The following is a 24,145-nucleotide window of genomic DNA, read 5'->3' as shown; positions in this document are numbered from 1 at the left end:
ATTTCCTGCTGTATTGAATTTTAGGACAATCCCTCTGTAAGCTCAAACAGTAGTCGGCCATCATGTGGCGATCCCTCCCTGCTACCTTTCTTCCATTATTCTTATACCCTGATGGAACCTTTCTCCCTGTTCTTCACTAAAATCACCAAGGTTCTCAGGGAATCTGTCAATGTGGCTATGTAGAAAATGTATCTTCACACTCATATTAGCTCCAAATTTTTCAAAATTTTTCAACATATTTGCAACTATATCGCGGTAGTTTTCTGCTCTGTGATTTCCAAAAAGTTTTTGACGACGGACACAAAGCTTAGCCAGGCCTCAGATTCGATGTAAGACATGTAAGTTGTAAAATTGGCATCATTTATAAGTGTACGAATCTGTGGTGGTCCATCAAAGATTCCTGCCTTCAATTTTTCAATACTTAGTCCTGGAAAAGTGTGGCATATATATTTGAAACAATCACCACTTGTATCTAAGGCCTTAACAAACTGTTTTATCAACCCAAGTTTAATATGCAGTGGCGGAAGGATGATTTTGTCCCTATCTATCAGCGGTTCATGAATGATATTAGCTTTTCCCACTAATATTTTCTTTTGGGGGTCAAACTTTTATCGTCCAATGCTTTTCTCTAGCACGACTATCCCACAAACATAGGAAACAGGGATATTTTGTGTACCCACTTTGCTGTCCTAGTAAAAATTTCACCATCTTGAAATCCACACACACGAGCCACTTATGTTCAGCATATTCAATTTTTTTCTAAAACCATTTTTATGTTTTGGTATTCTTCCTTAAGTTTTGTTGAGTGTCCGATATATTGCTTAGCAATGCTTCATAAGTTGCCTAGCAACAATTTACAAATAAATAAATAAGTTTCTTAATGGGAATTTCAGCTATTATCAAATTTTGATATTACCGAGAAAAGCGTAGAGTAATTTTACCTCCTACATTTTCCATGGTGTGTTTATTTTTATAACTGGAGTCAATTCAACTGAACCAATCATACAATTGGCAATCACAGCTGTTTTGTGTGCTGAAACTGTTATTAAACTTTATGCCACAAAATAAAATCTTTTTTTTGTTCCCCAGTGTAATCCATGGTGTTGAATACCCCACTTAACTGTGTCGTTCGACTCTTTGCGGCCACATTACACTGACCATACAATCACTGACTACTGAGAGTGCGAGCACAATGCTTCTAGGCCACAGTAACCCACCTCCCACACTTGCCAGCCACTGCATTAGCGAGACACAACCAACACGTTGCACTTACGGCACCTTCTATTATGACGATAACTGTCATAGGCAGCTTTTAGGTGAAGTAATGTATTTGGTTTGACTTAGAAATGCAACATAAGGCCGATTGTAATTGCTCATAGATGGCAGCTGTATGCCAAACAGCTGACTGAACTGTTGGTTAATATAAAGATTTCACAATAGATGTCATCACTGTACCCTAATTGTAAATTGGTCCAAATGATTGTATTTAGTGATATAAATATACAATTGTAATGTAAATACAACGAATGATAGTATTTTCCAAATGAGATAATGTATGATTGAAACGTTATCGCAATTAGTAATGTACTTTGCGAGTTTGCAAGAAAAGGGAAAGATTCGTCAAAACTGGAAGAATGCAAATGTTAAAAAGGAACTGGTTTCAAGAACGGATCACAGAACCCGTTGACTGTGCAGGAAGCCATGGAATTGACATGGATGGAATCTGTTTGAGGAATCGGATCGGCGGAACGGTTCAAGGACTTAGTTCGGGATGGAAGTGGAGGAATGGCAGTCGTCAAGAAACGAGCAAGGAGTATCAGTGGAAATCGTGTTTATTATGAACCGATAGGTGGATTCATTTGGTTCAATTAATTCATCAAGGACCGCTCATTGTAAATTCCAAAGAACATTTTTCTCCATCGTGTGTGGAAATGGATATTATAAGTTAAAGTTGTGAGAATTCTCAGCCCGATGTCAGCTGATCTGTAAGTACACATCTTCAGTTAATTCTTGCATCGTAATCAGACGAACGTGCAGGAACATGAACCATACAACGTTTTATCCTTTATATTGAATATGCTAGCATCCGTGTGAGACATCATGGCCATGATTCGTGTGTATCTCTTGTGATGGATTTGGCGGGAATCTTGGCATGCTGAGTAGCCATATTACAAACACTTGTGGAAGATTCCAATTGAGGGTAAGGAACATATATGTCTCAATCTGAGATTGATTTCATTGATCAATTTGTGTTCGGTGGTCCAGTATAAAGGGATCAAGGTATTTTGTTGCACATTGGAGTGCATATATAAACTTTGATCGGGTGGACTAAAACCCATTCTGTCAACTTCATTTTGCTTACGCACCGCAATTTGCTGGTTGCAAGGTCAATGTAAGTTGACCATATTCATTTGAATCAGAGTCTTTGTCGAACTTCATGCATGTAATACTCGCGCATATTGGTGTATGTCCTTAAGGCAAAACATTTTGATGAGTGATTTAAATTCATACATTCCCGAGTAGTGTAATACCATTACATCAGACATTTTCTTTAATTTCTAGTAAGGGAAGTAATTATTGAGCATTTGGTACATGGTTTACGCGAAGGATGCTCAATGTCAGATATAAGCTTGTTCATGTTCTTGCTTAAATAATTTGTTGTCAATAAACAAATATTTCTGACTCGGGATTTGCAATTCATACCCAAACATTAATTAGTGTATAATGTATATAGAAATATGTTAATGATGATATTTCTTTGAGGCAGGGAAGGTTCATCTTGCTCTGGTCTCTAAGGGTTAGTTTCATGCTTGAGAAAAGTTTGGTTTGATGTGATTGTTAGAACAAGAGGCTAAGGCATATTTCTGTTATATGATGGTAGCCATGGGTAATGGGGGGTATGTGGTATGAAGGGGGGAGCCAATAGGAAGGTGTTTCTGTTGAAGAGTGGTTGTACATGAGTGGGTTGTTTCGTAATAAGTGAACATTGATAGTCTGATTTACCGCAGTCTAATGTCATCGCTGCCAGCGCTACCGATAGCAGTTCAAGGGGTATATTCAAAATTTTAGTCCTATCATAGATTGACAAATCTTACCTATCGCTTCATAAGATAGTCTTAAGATTTTGAGCCTCTATTTTGAACTTGCACCGCACAAGCTTATTTAGTCTCAGTCTTTATAACAGAATATTGAGACTAGCTTCATACTATCTATCATGAATGGAACAAAATGTGTTGGACAAAACCTACATATTTTCGGAAGTCGAATTTGAGTCTGCAATACCTTTTACCATTTGAAGGTTGCCCCTGCCCCACCAGGGTGTGTTCATTGTAGTGTAGGTGACTTGCCTCCACAATACTATTATATGTACTTTCATATGGAACATTTTTTCGTTTGATGCATATTTCGATTTGTCAAGTTACATGGGACACCCTGTATATAAATAGGTTGATGTAATTTGAATGTAGTTAACACATTCCTGCTGTATTTATAGTCTTGCTTTAGGTAAGTCCATAAGCTATATTAACAGACTATCAGAGAGTGAAACATAGAAGGTCTAGTCATTTTGTGAAAGTCACTATTCTCGACTTTGTTTTGAGTGTAGTGATACAAAAATTGATCTTTTTTTGTCTTTGTACATGAAATTTCTGTATCTTTTACAGGGCTTGATGGTCGTAGGTTTTGATGTGTGCCACGATACATCGAGTGCGAGAAAGAGTTCTTGGGGTGCAATGGTTGCATCCCTAGATAAGGGATGCAGCAGATATTTCTCCTCCGTTTCACAACATGTGAATCACGAGGAGATCTGCAATGAGCTGTCAGTAAACCTGACAAGTAAGTTACTCTCTTGTTTCTTGTAATATCTTCTCTGAAATTTTGATGAGTGTTGTTCCAGTGCTTTGACAATTGGGGAAGTGCAGACAAGTAAAAAAAAAAAAAAGAGATTATTAATTTGTATTCATATCTATTGATTATGCAGTAATCCACTTTAGTGCTCTGTGTAGGTGCATTTTGAAATGAAGCCAAATATCTAATGTTTCGGTGAACAAAAATGACACCAATACATTAGTATACTTGCCACAAGTACTTACTTTATCCGTGAAACTCCTTAATTAATTTCATTGGCCACTGCAGCCATCCACTTAGGAATGTTTTGCTTAGAGTATGTGAAATCAGGATTAGTTAGTTGTTTGGGTACTTTTTTTTTTTTGGCCTCACCCTGTATTTCCAGAAGACAGTTGTAATGATACTGTGAGGTCATCACAATTATATAGTTTCTGAGTGTTATTATTCCATGTTAATTGCTAATTCTGTCAACGTTATTTGTGCTAACCATTCATTGTAAATGGTGTTATGATCACTTGATAATGAGGTCAGGTGCTCTGTGTTTGCATATTATGCTGAGTTTTAATGTTAATAAGGCGCTGCGTGGTCGCAAAGAATGTGTAATGTTAATCTTATAATTGTATATTAACGTTTAGCACACGTTTAATATAATATGTATTTATCGTTTGTGCCTTGAGCATGTAGTTCAATCTACTGCTGTAGAGATGGCCTTGCCTTCTCTAGCATGGTTCCACGTAGTTCACGCAGCATATTTTTCTGCAGTTGGCTTTCAGGTCTGCTCACGATAAGATCTCTCTTAAAAACTGACCTGGAAGAAAAGGTGCTCTCCGCTCTTGCGAGAGTACAAGCACCCTGAAGAAGTTGCACTCTGCTTTCAGGCGAGAGAGGTTGACTCTGCCCACGGGCAAGAGAATCCACTCCACCTTTGGGTGAGAGAAGTCGCCACTCGACTTACGACCACTCTGCTTGTTGGTGAGAGAACAAACTCCATTTTAGGGTGAGAGGACCCACTCCGCTTGCTGAGAGAACAACTCCTTCCCTATCATCCAGCGGTACCCTGCCTGCGTTGGGTTTCTAGGCAACCGCTCATAAGGTAAAATTACAGGTCAGATAAAGTACGACGGTTATCGTGAGGGTGACCTTAATAGATGCCCTAGTTGCCCCCAAAAGCCAACAAGCCAACAGTTTCCCTGCAAAAAGCCTGCAGCTACAGAAGTCTGCTACTGTTACGACAGCAGAGGGCAGCAGCAGCAGCAGTGTACCGGTTCCCAGTTTATGGCAGTTTGCAGAAGCCATTCTCTCCCCATTGTGTGGTAGTGAGTGTAATATCCTACATGGGTGTGTACTAAACTTACAATGTTTACAGTGCTATAAGTGTATCCAACTACGGTATTAAACTTTCTCTAACTTCAGACTGTACTTTTTCTCGAACCCTGAGTTAGTCTCTCATGCCACCGCTGGAGAAAATGTTAGCACGATGGGTAAAACTTTTCAGTGCATTTGGTGCTACTGAACGATTGTTGCCAAGCTAGTTAGTTTGCTCCTCCGCAGACGTACTAGTGTAGCTGTAGTAGGCACCCGAGGAATGTTGCACAGTTACTACTACTTTGCTTGGAGCATCAGGAATAAACATAGTGAAAAAGTAGTTATCTTCAATGTACTTTATAAATTTATTTTTTCAGTTTTACTGTAATGGTACAAATTAATCTAAAAATATATCAGGCAAAGTTTCCAAAACCCTTCTACATTGTTAGTTTTTAAAAACAAAATTAGGGTTACAAGTAACATTATACGTTCATGTTTACTATCTGCAAATTACTCACAAGATTAACAATATAAATTACAATTTTACCTACGTTTTTTGAGTGTATAATATGTTTTCTTCAATTACAACATTTCGAGAGATAACTTCTCTCTTCAGGTTTCGGTGGGAAGCTCGTTGCAGACAACTTGACTGTGAAATAGTGAACGGTTTTTAGAATTTTAAAGGTTTTTACAGTTTTTAAAAATTTATGCAGGAGGACAAATAAGTTTGTATAATAGGTTTTAACTTTGGTAAACGATGGCTTTAAAGCACGTTAATTTTCAGTGCGTAATCGATCTTCCTATACTTTTTCCCTGCTTGCATTTCACCTAACCCTTAATCGTAATGACTATGGGAGAAATATTTTGACGAAGCTATGACTTTATGAATTGCTTATAAAACACCAAAACCTGAAGAAGAGAGAAGTTATCTCTCGAAATGTCGTAATTGAAGAAAATGTATTATACTCGCAAAAAACGTAAGTAAAATTGTAATTTATATTATTTATAAGTAACATTATTTTTTGTAGTAGGCTATTAATTTTTTTCCACCCAGCAGGTGAAATAACATAGGTTGAGATTTCTGTTTCAATATGAATGATGACAGTGAAAATATTGTTCATTATTTATTATGTTCAGTATTTTCAAAACTACTATGTTTCTGTGTATTTCTTTACAGAGGCCCTGCACAAGTACAAACAGTATAATCAAGGCACACTACCCCAGCGCATCATTATTTATAGAGATGGAGTTGGAGAAGGTCAATTGCCATACGTGTTTGACCATGAGGTGGAAGTAGTGCGGGTATGTTGTTCAATCAATTTTTTCCCCCTCGCATGCAATCAAGACTTTTGTACATGCATTATGCATGGTGTGAATATACAGGGTGTTTCACTTACTCTCAGTCCCTGATTTTCCCTTATAACTTTCAAATTAATGAACGTTATTCAGTGAAATTTGTTATGGATATGCCTTGCTGTATGAGAAGCATGATGATCTCGTAGCGAGTGTTGAAAGTGGTTGCCATCAGCATCGAGGCATGCCTGGACATGCCTGTCCATGTTACGGAAGGTATTCGTAATCGGCCTTCAATTTGAGCAGGTGCAGGCAATAGAGAGTAACGCTGCTACACTCGTATTCTCATGGACCAATGTATGTCCGCATCGAATTTCACTGAATTGTGTCCATTATTTCGAACGTTACAAGGGAAAATCAGGGGTCAAGAGCAAATGAAACACCGTGTAGAACAAGCTAAAAGGTCACAACCTGCTGATTAGAGTAATGTGTGCTCTGTAGGCTACTGTTGACCCTCAGAGCAGAGAACTAATCCTTTCTACAGTGTGTAGAATTTCAGCGAGAAATGCAGGCTCGACCTGGACCCGAACCTATGTCTCTGGCATACTTTGCCCTTGCTCTACCAACTGAGCTACCGAGCCAGTTTGATTTTTCACTGCTTTACCGCAACTGGATCTGTTGCCTTTGAAACACTGTAGTGTTTACGTCTATGCATTTTTTGCTGAAATTCTACATACACAGTGCGGTCCATAAGTTCCCGGATTAAGGCAGTAACAAATTCAAAGTCAAAGCCGTATGAATTTTGACTGTTTGTTTACTCAAAATAGGATCCATTTCATGCGATGGCCACGGTGGCTCAGTCGGTAACACGTCTGACTACCATGCTAAAGGTGCCGGGTTCGATCCCTGGCCGGTTCAAATCCGTGAACTTTTCTAACGGTGGAAGCGGCCCCCGGCACCCACCCAGCATCGAATAACATGGGTACCTGGGGGAAACCCCGGGGGGTAAAGGCGGTCAGGGGCATGATGCTGATCACATCACCCCCATTCACGACCGGATCAAGAAAGTGTGGGGCGTTACCCCCACATCCCCTATACGCCTTCATGGCGTGGTGCTATGCACAGGGGAGCACTTTACCTTTTTTTTTTACCTTTTTTTTTACCTTTTACCTTCATGCGATACATTGCCCAGCATGAGTTTTCTATCTCTTCATGGCCTCAGAAAAATCTTCTTTCGGAAGTGTCTTAAGTTTGTCGGTCACAGCCTTCTGGATCTCCTCAATCGAGTCTAATATTGAACCCTTTACATGCATTTTCAGTTTTGCGAAGAGGAAATAGTCCAGAGGTGACAAATCTGGTGAATTAGCTGGATGGTGCAACGTGGAGACTTGCTTTTCACCAAGGAACTGGCGATTTATTGCTGCCGAATGAGCAGGGGTGTTGTCATGCAGCAGGAAAAAAATCACAAGAGGTGAAGAAGTCTGGGTGAACTCGTTGGATTCAAGCTAGCAAGCGTTTTAACACTTCCTGATAGAATTCCAGATTTACTGTTCTACCTGGAGGCACGAATTCTTTGTGAATGATGCCACTGATATCGTAAAACACGATGAACATAGTCTTGACCCTTGATTTTTGGAAGCGCTGCGTTCGTCGTCCTTCAATGCCTCCCGGCCCTCATGAAAACGTTTGTGCCACTTAAAAACGGTTGTCTAACTCAGTGCTGACTCACCTTATGCCTTCTGAATGAGTTCCAATGTCTTTTTCGCTAAAAATTCAGCTTTGCAGCAAAATTTAATTGCTACCGCTGTTCCTCCTCCACGTCCATCACCTGAGTCTGACACACACACATACACAACACCAGGTTATATCAGACGTTAGCACTCTTCAACAACGAAGGCTAGACTGATGGCTGTTCAAAAGGGTTCAAACTACGTAGCTCAACAGTCATCCACAAAACGGGGTTACTGGGAAGGCTGCAAAAAAAATCAATCTGGGAACTTATGGACCACACTGTGCAGTCCATCTCCTGTGTGTGCCAAATCTTAATGAATATTTCTCCAGCGTGTTTCAAAAGTTACACACTACTCCAACTTTGCTTTTGTACGACATGAAAAGTATGAGATATTTACACCGGGTTTGCTGTATTATAAAGTTGTCCATACTAATTTACATTTTTGCTGCTTCACATCATTTGAACACAAAATTTTCGCAGACAGTTCTACTGTCGGATTAAAAATTATAGATACTCAAGTTTGGCAACGACAACCACTGAAACAATTTATTAACTTATCAGTTTATCGCATTTTCAGCATGATGTTTTCCTGGCAATAAAGCTGAAAGCAATTTTATTACACGAAAGAATGGGTGTTGTATTGTGCTAACAAGGTGACTAATAAATGATAACAGAACAATGCAATTACATGACTGCTACGCATTGCGCCATTCGCTTGCTATTTTCTTTTTGTTCGCAATGAGCCCTCTAGAAATTTCCATGTCTTGTCAGTGTAGCCATCTCCTGATAAGATATTGCTACTGTCTGCTGTAAATTACGACAACTAATTCAATTATGTATTAACGCTAAGTAAAAGCCTCGAATTTCCATAAAGAATACATAATTCCAGTGCTTATAGTGACTTTGTTCACAAATTTAAACCACTAAAATTGTATTGCTCACATTTTCGGTATAATCGTGATCTGCGATATTTGGAGTGAAGATTTCATTCGATTTTTGTTACTGAGGGTTGCTTTTCTGCCACTATTGACTAATCGCGACGATGAGGACGATTGACGAAATGATGAAATTGATGACGGGACACTCATAGAGAACACCAACCCGTGCCCGGCCAGCAGTGGCAGCGATTGGGGGAGAGTTGTTTTCCACTTTTCGCCACTTTTGCCCCGCACTATGCTAAACCTCAACCTCCCCCAGTTTTGGCACCTTGCTCCCCATTTTCGGAGCCCAATCGCCGCCACTGCCGGTCGGTATTCGAACCAGGGACCCTTGAGTTCGTAGCGTGCTAACCAAGAGGTCGGCTTGGGGTGAAGGATTAATAAACCTCATATCGAAAAAGCACCTTAGTGGTGGACGTTGTTCCAACTTTGCTTTCAAAACAAGGATATCTGAAAATTCATGCGTTATCAGTGACCAAGTATAATGAACAGGCGAGAACTTTACCCATTTTATGTGAACAGACGATAATATTTTGGGCAGGCTAAAGGAAAGGATGTTGTAGTCATTGTACTGCTCATTTCCATACATTAAAGTGTAGACAACCGTACAAAGTAACAGTTGGGCTGAAAAGTTCGTAGGCTGACTCATAGATGGCGTTACTAGAATTAAATCCATGTGATTTTTACTTAGTACTAACCTTCAAAAGATACGTGTATAAATTTCACAGCTGCCGGATAATTAGTTCGTGAGATATAGCATTGTGAGTGAAGCAGCTTTTGTTATTGTGAAAAAATGTATAAAAAAGAATTTCGTGTGTTAATAAAGCATTGCTTTTTGGCGAGAAAAAATACTGTTGAAGCCAAGGCTTGGCTTGATAAACATTATTCGGACTCTTCACCAGGAAAATCAACCGTTGAGAAGTGGTTTGCTAAATTTAAACGAGGCGAAATGAGCATCGAAGACGATGCATGCAGTGGATGCCCCAAAGAGGCTGTTACCGACGAAAACATCAAAAAAGTCCACAAAATAATTTTAAATGATCGTAAAGTGAAGTTGATCGAGATAGCTGAGACTTTAAAAATATCAAAGGAACGTGTTGGACATATTGTGCATGAATATTTGAACATGCGAAAGCTGTGTGCAAAATGGGTGCCGCGCGTGCTCACAATCGATCAAAAGCAACAACGTTTTGATGATTCGGAGCAATGTTTAGCGATATTCAACCGTAATAAACACGAATTTTTCCGTCGATATATTACAATGGATGAAACATGGCTCCATAACTACACTCTAGAGTCCAATCGACAGTCAGCCGAGTGGACTGCACGTGATGAACCGAATCCAAAGCATGGAAAGACTCAACAGTCGGCTGACAAGGTTATGGCATCAGTATTCTGGGATGCGCATGGTATTATATTCATCGATTACCTCAAAAAGGGCCAGACCATCAACAGCGATTATTACATATCGTTGTTGGAGCGTTTAAAGGATGAAATCACGAAAAAACGGCCCCATTTGAAGAAGAAAAAAGTGCTGTTTCATCAAGACAATGCACCGTGTCACAAATCAATGAAAACGATGGCAAAATTATATGAATTAGACTACGAATTGCTTCCCCATCCACCATATTCTCCAGATCTGGCCCCCAGTGACTTTTTCCTGTTTGCAGACCTTAAAAGAATGCTCGCTGGAAAGAAATTTAGCACTGATGAAGAGGTAATCGCCGAAACTGAGGCCTATTTGGAGGCTAAAGAGAAATCGTACTATAAAAATGGCATCAAAAAATTGTATGACCTCTATAATCGTTGTATCGCCCTCGAAGGTAACTATATTGAATAATGAAATCGAATTTTGTCAAAAAAATATTTTTTACTATGTTAGCCTACGAACTTTTCAGCCCAACTGTTATATTTATTTGAGGGTCACTTTGTTGTCTATAATTGACATAATTTATAAGGAATATGGTTATGATTATTATAATTTGCTGTTCCTTTTTTCAACTATTCTTCGAATACCTGAGCGTCATAATTAACGAACTATTGACAATACAATTTACTCGGCTTTTGTATGAGTATAAGCTTCAAATCATGAAGATATGCGTGCCTCTGGAATCCCAAAGAAGAGCAGGATGGTTTTGATTATTTTTTGTTATAATACTATTAAATATATTATTAAAATACTAGTTTAAAACTGGAAAGGAATGTTCCAGATAAACAACTTTCTAATAATCTTGTGTCTGGAGGAGTGTGTTTTCTGTGTGTATATATACACACTGCTGTTTGTGAAAATTGCAACACCAAGAAGGATACATGTGATTGGAATGAAATTTATATCACAGATTAGGTACATGGTACATGCCAATGTAATATGTAAACTATTTTTTTTTCATAATCTTGTGTAGTAGTAGTTGTGTGTTGTTTTTTTCTTGTGTAGTGGTTGTTATGTGTTTGTGTGTCTTGTGCAGTAGTTGTGCTGTGTAGTGTGTGGGTTTGTCTTGTGTAGTAGCTGTGGTGTCTAGTGTGTTTGTGTTTGTCTTGTGTAGTAGTTGTGGTGTGCTTGTATGTGGGTTTGTCTAGTAGTAGGTGTGCTGTCTAGTGTGGTTGGGATTGTCTTGTGTAGTAGTTGTGCTGTCTAGTGTGTTTGTGTTTATCTTATGTAGTAGTTATGTTGTCTAATGTATTTCTGTTTGTCTTGTGTAGTATTGGTGATATGTATGTATATGTCTTGTGTTGTAGTTGTGCTGTCTAGTATGTTTGTGTAGTAGTTGTGCTGTCTAATTTGTTTGTGTTTGTCTTGTGTACTAGTTGTGGTGTGTAGTTTGTTTATGTTTATATTGTGTAGTAGTTGTGGTGTGTTTGTGTTTATATTGTGTTATAGTTGTGATGTGTTTGTATGTGTCTTGTGTAGTAGTTGTGCTGTCTAATGTGTTTGTATTCATCTTGTGTAGTAATTGTGCTGTCTAATGTGTTTGTGTTTGTCTTGTGTAGTAGTTCCTCCATTCATATTGGGGGTTAGGCATAGAGCTGACAACTCTGCACTGTAAAAAAAAATTGTCAAGAAACAGCAATATAAGGTCATGGATGTTCCCAAGGTAAAATATTCCGGAGGTAAAATACTTCCCCCTTTCGGATCTCCAGGTGGGGACTACTTTGGGAGGTCCCTGGACTAAGGATAAGATCTACATTAGGAATAAGGATATTAAATTAGGCACCTGTAATGTTCTGAGCCTTTACCGGCCTGGGGCATTTCAGTGTATAGTTAATGAGATAGTTAAGTATAAATTAGATGTAGTAGCTGTCCAGGAAGTTAGGTGGCCAGGAGAAGGGAATTGTAAAACTAAAAATTATACTTTTTTCTATGGTGGTACTGAAAATCATAATTTTGGAACAGGCTTTTTCATAAATAATAGAATTATCTCGGCTCTTAAAACAGTTGAATTTATTAATGATAGGATATCATATGCAGTTTTACAGGGTAGGTGGTGTAAAATTATTTTAATAAACATACATGCACCAACGGAAGATAAAGTTGATAATACTAAAGATGATTTTTATACAGAGTTAGAACAGGTCTTTGATAAATTTTCTCAGTATGACATGAAAATTCTGTTAGGTGACTGTAATGCACAGATTGGCAAAGAAGAGACATTTAAACCCACGATTGGTAAAGAAAGTCTTCATGAATTAATTAATGATAATGGTATAAGATTGATTACTTTTGCAACCTCAAAGAATTTAATTGTGAAAAGTACCACTTTTAAACATAAAGATATCCATAAATATACCTGGTCTTCTCCAGATGGTAAAACTCATAATCAGATAGATCATATTCTCATTGATAAGAGAAGGCATACTAGTATAATTGACGTTCGTACACATAGAGGTGCTACTGTGCCAGTGACCATTATTTAGTAATTGCTAAATTAAGGGAAAGACTCTCAGTGATAAATCATAAGCAACAAAATCTAAAAGTTCTAAAATTTGATACAGGAAAGTTTACTGATGAAAGAATTAAGAAAGATTACCAAATTAAACTGTCAAATAGATTTGATGTTTTGCAGGATTTAAATGATGATGAAAATATAAATGAAACAGACATAAATAAGAATTGGGAGCACATACGTAATGCAATAGAATCAGCAGCTAAAGAAAGTATAGAATACCATAAACCGAGAAAAAGTAAGCATGGTTTGATAATGAATGTCATAATCTAATAGAAATAAGAAATCAGGCTAGACTTATGTGGTTAAATAATTCTGATGATAAAAATCTAAACAATTATAATAGAATAAAGCGAGAAGTTAACCGCACGTTTAGAAGTAAAAAAAGAGATTACTTGAAAAGCAAAATTAACTAAATTGAAACAAACAGCAAAAACAAAAATATCAGAGATTTATATAAAGGTGTAAATGAGTTCAGAAAGGGGTGGCAACCTAAAGTAAACTTGGTAAAAGATAAAGAAGGTGATTTTCTAGCTGACCCAAGCAATATTCTAAATAGATGGAAGAACTACTTTAATGACCTTTTAAATGTCCATATAGGAGATAAATCAGAAGTAAATGAAGTCCACACTGCAGAACCTTTAGTTCCAGAACCTAACTTGATTGAAGTTAAAGATGCTATTAAAAGGCTAAAGAATAACAAAGCACCTGGCATTGATTTAATACCAACTGAGTTAATTAAATATGGTGGAAATTCATTAATATGTCAAATTCATAAATTAATTTGTTTAATATGGAATAAAGAAGAAATCCCTCAACAGTGGAAATAATCCATAATTGTTCCTGTGTTTTAAAAAAGGTGATAAAATGAACTGCAATAATTACCGTGGAATTTCTCTACTCTCAACAACATATAAAATATTATCTAACATTCTTTTAACAAGACTAACCCCATATGCTAATGAAATTATAGGTGATTATCAATGTGGATTTAAACGTAACACATCAACTACAGATCAAATTTTTCACATCAGACAGACACTTGAAAAAAAGTGGGAATATAATCAAAATGTCCATCAGCTATTCATTGATTTTAAAAAAAGCACATGATTCGGTCAAAAGAGATAAATTATATAATACATTAGTAGAGTTTGGAATATTTAAGAAGCTTGTTAGTATGATAAAAGTATGCACCAGTGAAACAGAAAGTAAAATTCGTGTGGGTATTAATATGTGTGACAAATTTACAATTCATGATGTGTTAAAACAAGGAGATGCATTATCTCCATTGCTCTTTAATTTTGCCTTAGAATATGCTGTTAGGAAGGTAAAAGAAACTAAAGAAGGACTAAAATTAAATGGTGTGACTCAGTTGTTAGCATATGCAGATGATGTAGACTTACTGGGGGATGATGTGAATACAATTAAGAATAATGCTAAAATATTTTTCAAAACTGCTAAAGAGATAGGATTGGAAGTTAACAAAGAGAAAACTAATATATGCTTACAGGCCGAAACCAAGTGTTAGGTAATAATCAAAATCTAATTATTGATAACAACTCGTTTGAACCAGTTTCCAAATTCAAATACTTAGGAGTAATATTAACAAATGAAAATTATATTAAAGAGGAAATAAAAAGTAGGCTTAATTCAGGAAATGCATGTTACTTCTCTCTTCATAAACTTTTGTCTTCTCATTTAATATCTAAGAAACTAAAAGTTACAATATACAAAACAGTAATTTTGCCTGTAGTATTATATGGGTATGAAACTTGGTCCCTTACATTGAAAGAGGAACATACATTGAGAGTATTTGAAAATAAGATCCTTAGGAAAATCTTTGGACCTAAAAGGGATGAGGAGACAGGTGAGTGGAGGATGTTACATAATTTAGAACTACATAATTTGTATTGATGTCCAGATATTATTAGAATAATTAAATCAAGAAGACTTAGATGGGCAGGCCATGTGTCACGAATGGGAGAGGAAAGAGGAGTTTACAGGATTCTTATTGGGAAACCTGATGGTAAGAGACCTGTAGGAAGGCCAAGACGAAGATAGAGGGACAACGTTGAGATGGACCTAAGGGAAATTGGTAGGGATTTAAAAGAGTATATAGAACTTGCTCAAGATAGGGACAGATGGAAGGCCTGTGTTGCTGCAGCCATGAACCTTTAGGTTTAAGAAGGCTAGGGAGATTGTTAGTATACTCAATTTTGGACTCCAATTAAAAATTAGCCAGTAGACCTACATAAAAATGGGTTACATCAACATTTAGCTTACTCAATTCTGCGTTAATCTATGCCAACCTTTTTTTTTACAAAGTCAAACCACATATTTTGGTCATAATGACCAACATGGCATGATTGGTGTTCGCCAGTTTTGCTCATTGTGGCCGATGTGGCAGAGAACATATTAATTACATTCTAATCGCACATACTGTACGTGTATACATCCAATGCACTGTGCATCATATGCTCTATATTGATGATACAGACAGACTGTAGGAATCAGTTGATACGCGTACCAAGAGCTTTTGGGTTTACTATCATCTACAAGGAAACAAAAACTACTTGCTCATGGATTTTTTGAATTTCTATGATGGCATGTAATAACAATCTCGGTGGCAGTAGTGTGAAATTGAAGGTATTTATAGAGAACAAAACTTTTCCCTGAAGTCAGACTTCTGTAAGGAACTAAAGTTTATGCATATTATTTTCCATGCTTAAATACAGAGACGATATGTGATGCATAGGAATTACAGGGTGATCCAAAAAGCCAACCAAAAGTGAGGAAGATACCGAATATAGGAAAAAGCGAAGGTATCAGCAATTATTAATTTTCTCGTGTCATTGGTGTTAAGTCAATAAACTCTGTCATTCTGGCCACGGTGGCTCAGTCGGTAACGCGTCTGACTACCATGCTAAAGATCCTGGGTTCGATCCCTGGCCGGTTCAAATCCAGGAACTTTTCTAACGTTGGAAGCGGCCCCGGTGCCCACCCAGCGTCGAATAACATGGGTACCTGGGGGAAACCCTGGGGGGTAAAGACAGTCAGGGTCATGATGCTGATCACATCACTCCCACTCAGGAAAGTGTGGGGCATTACCCCCACACCCCCTATATGCCTTCATGGTGTGGTGCTATGCACAGGGGAGCACTTTACCTTTTTTTTTTTTTACATTCTGGCCTTAGGTGGAAGCATTGGTGCCTGTAGAGGGAGACAAGAGAGGAGGGGGCCAAGGGAAGAGGGGGCACATGCCACCCTCCTTCAGCTAGCTTAACTTGGAGTGAGGAAAATTGCACAGACTGATTTCTACATAAGTATTACGTAGTTCACCAATTTACATCTTTCCTATTTACTCCATTCTCTATGTTACTTTTTCTTATTCGCTCCCCCTTGAACTCTTTCCTTTCTGAATCCTCTTTTCTCTTTCTTCACATTAATTTCTCGCTGTCCTGTTACCCTGTTGTGATTTCATACCATATTCCCTAACTGTGATGGTACAGAGCGAGATGACTTATCAAGGGACTTACACTACTATTGTTGCCAGTGCAATGAAATGTACACTGGAAAGTTAGACTTTAAGGCTAAATTATGAAATATAATTTTTCATGCAAGTGTTTTCAGTATTTGAGACCATATTGCCAGAATTCTGGACTGCCAATGTCATCAACCAAGATTGTATGTCTCTAAAAGTTTAGTTTTTTACAAAACCAATAAAATTGTTATTCCCAAATGCATGCTTATAGCTCTTTTTGGTTGTCACCAGCCACAGATCTTCAAATTATAACCTTGTGGCAATTTGTTGTGTACTACAAGAATCAGTACTTCAACATGAGTACTGATTTCATCATTCATTTTCATCATCACGATTAAGCCAAGATGCAGAAAAGTGATGCCAAATAACTGAAATGTACAGGGTCCGTTCTGAAAGTATCCAAACTGTCCACAGCGCGGTGCGAGAATCGGTCGAGGGTTCAGGTAAGCTGTGCCAGGTAGCAGTTAGGACCTTAACCTTCAAAACAAGGCCTCGCTCAGTTGCCTGCGAGCAGTGGTTGAGGTGCAATCGCTCGTGTTGTGTACACGGAAAAAACGTCGCGTCAAGAATTTGCAGTTGGTGGATTTGGTGAAAATGGAGTGCACTTTGGAACAGTGCTACGCTGTGAAATTTTGAGTTAAATTGAAAAAAACAAAACTTTACGGAGACTTTAACCATGCTACGGGAGGCTTACGACCCTGAAAGCAAGAGACAAAGTTCAGAATGGCACACCCCCACGTCCCCTCATCAAAAGAAGGCCCGGATGTCAAAATCAAAGGTGAAGACAATGCTCCTTGTCTTTTTCGAAGGGGGTCGTGCACAAAGAGTTTGTACCTGCTGGGACCACCGTGAATGCAGCTTTCTACAAAACAGTGCTTCAGCGTCTCCGACAGAGGGTCCAGCACGTCCGGTCTGACATCGCTGACAGGTGAGTGCTTCACCACGACAACGCACCGGCTCACACAGCGCTGTTGGTAGGTGAATTTTTGGCCAACGTATGCGTGGCAATGCTGCCTCATCCCCCTTACAGCCTGGACTTGGCACCAGCTGACTTCTTTTTGTTTCCCAAGGTCAAAAGGTGCTCAAGGGGAAGCGTTTTGCGTCAATTGAAGAGGGTGTCAGTCAAGGACTTCCAGGACTGCTGTGAACAGTGGAAAAGTCGCTATACTCGCTGTATTGAGGCTGAAGGTGCTTAAATTGAAGAATATTGACAGTAGTTGTAATTGTCATCAATAAATTGTTTGCAAATAAATAAGTTCGGATACTTTCAGAACGGACCCTGTATATATAGAATACTGGTGCTAACCTTGACACTTACTTGATTATTATATTAATTAAATATGCTTCAGCCCATTTCTTTGTTACTTCATAACATGAAATTTGAATTATAGTTTTACTTTTTTCAACAGAGAAATTTATCTTCCCTGTATGGAGGCAATCCTGTGAAGATGGCTTTCATAGTTGTATCCAAGAGGATAAATACAAGACTCTTTCTGAAGGGGCAGAATCCACCACCAGGGACAGTAGCAGATGATTGCATAACATTGCCTGAGAGGTAAGTGTACTTTTGTCTTCTTTTTTTATTGTCAGTGACTGTAATAGAGTAGACAATCTTTTATAAGCCCTTGCGTTTAGCAATTTATTGTACACTGTGTGGAGCCATGCAATCTGATTTTCAAATGTCTTCTTTTTATTGTATACAGTGTGGTCACCTTATATTTTTCTTAACAGGTGACAGTACACAGGTACCCTAACTGCGGTCATCATCTCTCTTAGGCTGAAGTTCTAACAATCATAATACATACACTATTGCATGTGAAGTGTTTTTTGTGTGTTAGAAGTGATGTTTTCCCTGTCCCATCATGTATTCATTAAATAGTACTTCACTACTTGTTCTTATGTAAGAGTGCCTCAGTGCCTCCCCGATTGCTTAGTGGTAATGTTCTCTCTCTCTCAGGCTCGATCCCTGGTGGAGCCAAACAGTAGTTCAAATCCCACTTTAAAGTGAAGGTCCATTCCAATTAGCCTTTCAGTACATAAAGTGGAATTAAACAAACTCAGTTCACAAGGTATGAGTAAATCAAGAATTTGGAGACCTGTATCGTAATGTGAAACCTCCCAATAAAAATATAAAATGGCAATTTCAAGTCCTAAGGAAAGTGGCTGCTAATCTTGTCTAGTATAGTGCACTTCAATAAACACTTTTTTTGTATGCTTGTTCTCTATCTAGAGCACTAACTGTAGCTATGGCTTGCTTCATTAAATTAAATTGTTGACCAATGTTTTCTTCCTTTTTAGGTATGATTTCTTCCTGGTATCTCAATCTGTAAGGCAAGGAACAGTCAGTCCCACATATTACAATGTGTTGTATGATAGTCTAGGACTAAGTCCTGACAAAATACAGCGCCTCACATACAAAATGACCCACCTGTATTTCAATTGGTCGGTGAGTATTTCTTTAAAAAAATTAGTATTGTTCTTGTTGATACATGTATGGACTTGAAAACTATGTATATATGCCATCTAGAAAGAAATACTACATAGATATATTTTCAACATTTTGAAACATTGACTGGGCGTTAATATTGGAGCTGTTTGCACATAGAAATGTTGTAACAAATAACTTGACATAATATAAATGTATTGAGGAGTTAAAAATCATCATATAACGAATATTGTTATAAACACTATTTAAAATGCAGACTGTATTTAATATTTTATAATTCATGTCAAAAGTGTAGGTAATTTTCATATGACTCGATGTGAATAGTTTACGTGTTGTTTGAATGAGTACAGTTTTTACTCACTAGGTGGCAGTAGCCTGCAGTGCTGTCGCAAATAGTTTGATTTTTTGCTCAATAGATGGGCTTTGCGGTTTCTCGATGCATAGATGATGGGTATTGGTATGTAAAAATAAGGCGGATTACTTCATTTGTTTTTTATTTATATTTGGTCATCGCGATAACTGGTACAGCAAAGTGATAATTATGTAACTAATTGAAAGATTATGTCTTTAATGGGTGCTTAAATTGAAATATGGTCATTGACTTCAAAGAGATTAAGTGTGCATAAAATCTCTCAGAAATAAAAGAAGAAGAAAAAAGTGTTGACCGGAACTGGAACTTTTGAACGCGGGGGAAGGCATCTCGAAAAGAAGATGGAGAACGAGAAAGTAGCAAGTAAATACGAGCGGTGAAAAATCAAAGGATATCGGATTTGTAAAGATAGTACAAGCTATTATTGATATCAAGTTCTAAGCGCAAGAGCTCGGGAAATACGGACATGATCATGTAACGAGACGAAGGATTATCAGATTGCAGGATAAGTGAAATTCACTGCCGGCTGTCAGAGTCACATGGTTTGTATTCGGAACAATAATGTAAGTACAAAATTCTTCTAGTATTGAAGTGACAACTGCGTGGTTGTTGAAGAAGCTTTGAAACATAACGTTTCAGTGATTGAAGCATGCATGCATTGTGTTATGGCCATTATATGTGAACTTCTTGAGTCACGAACCTAGGAAAATAACAAAGGATGTGGCTTCGTCATATTGAAAATAATTTGATTACGGGAATTTGCTGAACGATAATATTTGCAAGGGATATGAATATGGACCTACAATGAGAATAAAATTAACATTTCATATTTGTTAATTGTAAAAGTGAATTGTTATGATTGTCACTCCAGGTCATGTGACCTTTTCTAAAACATGAGTAACCTATAGTTGAAGTGTGGAATCTATCACCGCTGTTATCAGCTTTAATGTGTTAAACAAGCTGTTTGAAGACATGTTTTCATAAATTAGTTAAACTTCAAAGCTATCCATTTTTTTTTTATTTTGTTTAATTTTCCTATTGCAAAGGAAATCATGTCTGAAAGTGATCTTTATTTTTATTACTTGCTTTGTTAATAAATGTGCATTTCGAAACCCTGGTGTTACACATTCACCTAAATAATTTATCAGTGTAAAGAGATTTAATAATTTGTGTGCTAATAACTGTCTTCTCTTCCAGGAGGGGGGGAATTCAGGTTCACACTGATCATAATTAATTATCCTCTTTAGAAATATACAGATATCTTCATAGAATATCAATTTTAGAGTGATTTGCAAAAAAATCGTTGGTATTGACAAGTTAATTAAAGAATATTTAAGGAATTGCACACGTGTGAGATATATATATAGGGTGTCCAGATAGTAATGATAGATAAAAGTTAAGGTTCGGTGGGATTGGCAGGTTGTGTAAATTTCGCAATTAATACTTTAAATTTTGGAAAATATTCAGCGGTGGCTCACTTGTCATAGCTACCTATGCTACTGGCGAGGCGAATAGGGACGGGTTTGTCGGTTCGGTATTTAGTTGGAAGTTAAGGGGCAAGTTTGGGGAAACAGGTAGGGGTTCCTTATCGCGCTGTAGAGTATTGGATAAACCCTCCACAGTAAGTTCGTCTCAATCAGACTAATCAGAAATGAATCAAGGAATTTTTAATTTTTCGAAAAAAACGTTTGTGGACATAAAATAGTGACACATTGATCTGCAGATGTGATTAAATGAACTGAAAGTAAAAATTTGCAAGTCAAAGATTATGACCACTGTATATACCTCTTGTAATCTGCTGGCAGATATGAGAGAGAGAGATGAGATCAGTTTCTTACTCGGATTTTGCCTTTCAGGCTTTCAGACAGTATGCAATTTATGAGTACCTTCCTAAACAAAGTTAGCATTTCCATGCTATTATTAAAGAAACATTACTAATAAAAATTATGGCAGTTTGTCATAAAACTAGATTTTTTGCTTGGCACCTAATTTTCATAGAATGCCAGTTTTGACAACTGCAGAATCCTAATGATTTGGAACTTGAAATAATTGGCATGTTATCTTAGATATATTTGATACAGGAATATCACCATCTTTTATAGTTATTTCAAAGTCAAAGAATTAGAATGCAATATATTTGTATACTTTTTGAAATATTGCATGCATGAATATGTTTTATCGTATATGGCAAAGAAAAGTAAGACATACTTTTAATAAATGCTTTGTTGTGAAAAAGTATGCAATGTGAATTTTTTTGTCAACATAGTTTTGCACTTATTTGCCAATTAACTTTTCAATTTTGACAGCTAAAAGTAATGAATTGAATGAATCATGCAAAGATAAAAGCCTATTTTTACATTTACAGTTGATTTTTCTTAAGTTTCTGAACCTGATACTAGGGTACAAGATGTGTAGCATGATAAACATGGTTGGAAATGTGTAGGCAGAGAGGATTTCTTTATGTGGAGTCTATTAATTTGAAATGCCATCAGTAGGACCTGGATTGTTACATAATTACATATATTTTTCTTTGTATGCAGGCAAGCAAAAACTGCAAATGTCTGCGAATTATGATGAAGGAACCATATGAATTTCATGTTACACATTGTGAGGTTTATTACATATTTCCTGTTTGTTACATATTTTTTAGATAGTGTTGTATTTGGACCATCTTTGTGTTTTTCTTTTATTTGTTTGATTTGGTTTATTTTACTTCGCTCATCTGCCACTTTTTGGAACATAAAAGAACACCCATGTCAAGGCTAGGATTCAAATCCGGAACCCCGGGCTTCACAGCATGCTGTGCTAATCACTCCACCATGGAAGTTGGCTTTTCTGGTTTTTCGTTCAGTAAGGAGCTGTAATTCTGGACAAACATTAAAATATTGATTTGTCCAAAAATATGTGTGTTATGTGTGACAATCTAAAGGAAGATACATTAAATTCTACATGTTTGGCATTATTTACAGGAAAACGACTAGTACTAATTTAACTTTTGTTTTTTATTATTATTTTACAGGGTACTGTACGTGTTCCTGCACCATGCCAGTATGCTCACAAGCTTGCCTTCCTTGTAGGTCAGTCACTACACCATCCTCCAAGGAATGATCTGGATGATCTTCTGTACTTCCTGTAAATACACTCCATAACTCACTGCCAGGTGTCTTTCATTGTTGGAACTTTTGCGCTTAGTTTTGTTACATATTCATTATTTGTACAATGTGTTTTTGATAATTTTTGCATTTGCCCACAAAGTTACATTGTGCTTTGTGGAAGATGTCATGCAACCTAAATGACAGTGGAGAATGGGTAAAAGTGTCCAGGAAAGATATATTGTCGGATGGTACAAGGGTGTTTCGTGCGAGATGCAATGGTTCGTTGCAGATGTTTTTTTTATTTTGTGATTTGCATGTTTCAGTTTTTTTAACATGAATATTGCTACATTTTTTTATTGATTGAAGGATTACGGAACTCGTATGATTCTCTACTTGATCATATGTACTTATACTTAATTCTGATGATAGGCACAGGAGTAAATTTTCTATGGATAAGCGATAGACATAGTTGCTATGAGATATTCATAAAATATGCACATTTCTGAATTACGTCTACTTCGCAAATATGTAAAATGTGCCAGGACAACATATGAAACAGTTGCAACTAAATATTCATAAATATTTTTGTCTGAATGGATGAAACTGATATTTCATTTCTTCTTTTTTTTAAGTATACCACTGTAATGTATTTGACGAAGCAAAGCAGTGCATGTAACAACTTCAACAATATGTATGAAGTGAATTAGTGTGTGGTTACAGTGTGCTCAGTATACTGTGTTCAAGCCTATAGTGTCATGAATGTAAAAATCACAATGTTTAAGTGTTTTGAAGGTACTTTTACCTTTTTTTATTAAAAAAATTACAAATACCTGAAAATATAGGTACATAATCATTTTTCTATCCTTCGCACGTGGAAAATTTATCCAGGAAAGAAGAGAATTACGTTTTGACACCAGAGTGCACATTTTTGTCTGTATATTTTTATACTTCGCTGACTCCTGTTCTCAATGAAAAGCTACAATGGAGTTTGATAGTACATAAGGGTCTCTCTTAGAAAACCCTCTTTCCATAAGCATTTACATTCCATTTACAATTTATGGTTCCTTATCAACCATGATTTGCTTAAGAAAATCTAGTACACTCTCCAAAGTTTCTACTGTAGAATGTTCATATAGTTGTGAAATCCCAATATTCATGTACTACCATTAAAATAGGCGAGTATTTTACCACCATACTTTACAGGCTTTGAACAGATTGTTATCGAAATGAATTTAAGTTACATGCATTATTACATGAGTTGATGTTACTTTTAAACTGCTAATATTGACCATGCCAAAAGGGATAAATTGCATGAACTTTGTACTGGATCAGTAAAAAAATTGGGAAAATTTCCCATGAAAAACCTTGGAATTTTGTTTTGGCACTGAAATTATACAGGAGAAAAGCTATTTCTTGAAAGAACTTGAAGAGAACTGATCAGTTGTGGTGTTAGTTAAGCGAATGTGAATAATAATTGTTTTTAGTAGAGGTAAAAAATATGAATCTTTACCTGGCTGATCTTCAAGTATTTTTGGGTGGGTCAGCAATGACAAGCTATGACTGCAAGTTGACTCATGCTGCTTTTTATAATTTATTTTTTTATTAGGTATGTAGTATCTAGACAGGGTGGTTTAGTCG

At 37.0% G+C, this 24,145-nt stretch overlaps 1 protein-coding gene across 4 annotated transcripts in view; it reads left to right on the top strand.

Moving 5' to 3' along the window:
• LOC146004394 (piwi-like protein Siwi) overlaps window positions 1-23,372 on the top strand; it is an 86,726-nt gene extending 63,354 nt beyond the window's left edge. For all 4 annotated transcript variants that reach the window (XM_083143208.1, XM_083143209.1, XM_083143210.1 and 1 more), the window contains exons 14-18: window positions 3,663-3,834; window positions 6,329-6,453; window positions 18,006-18,151; window positions 18,895-19,042; window positions 22,432-23,372. In XM_083143208.1, coding sequence (XP_082999334.1) covers window positions 3,663-3,834; window positions 6,329-6,453; window positions 18,006-18,151; window positions 18,895-19,042; window positions 22,432-22,548 — 708 coding nt within the window. In that variant the 3' untranslated portion in view covers window positions 22,549-23,372. The remainder of the gene's footprint in view (window positions 1-3,662; window positions 3,835-6,328; window positions 6,454-18,005; window positions 18,152-18,894; window positions 19,043-22,431) is intronic.
• The last annotated feature ends 773 nt before the right edge of the window (window positions 23,373-24,145 follow it).

Source organism: Lepisma saccharinum, chromosome 21, assembly GCF_977018435.1.
Source record: "Lepisma saccharinum chromosome 21, izLepSacc3.1, whole genome shotgun sequence".
Classification (NCBI taxonomy): Eukaryota; Metazoa; Arthropoda; class Insecta; order Zygentoma; family Lepismatidae; genus Lepisma; species Lepisma saccharinum.
The sequence above is the reverse complement of the archived record's forward strand: the minus strand, read 5'-3'. Positions and strand labels throughout refer to the sequence as shown.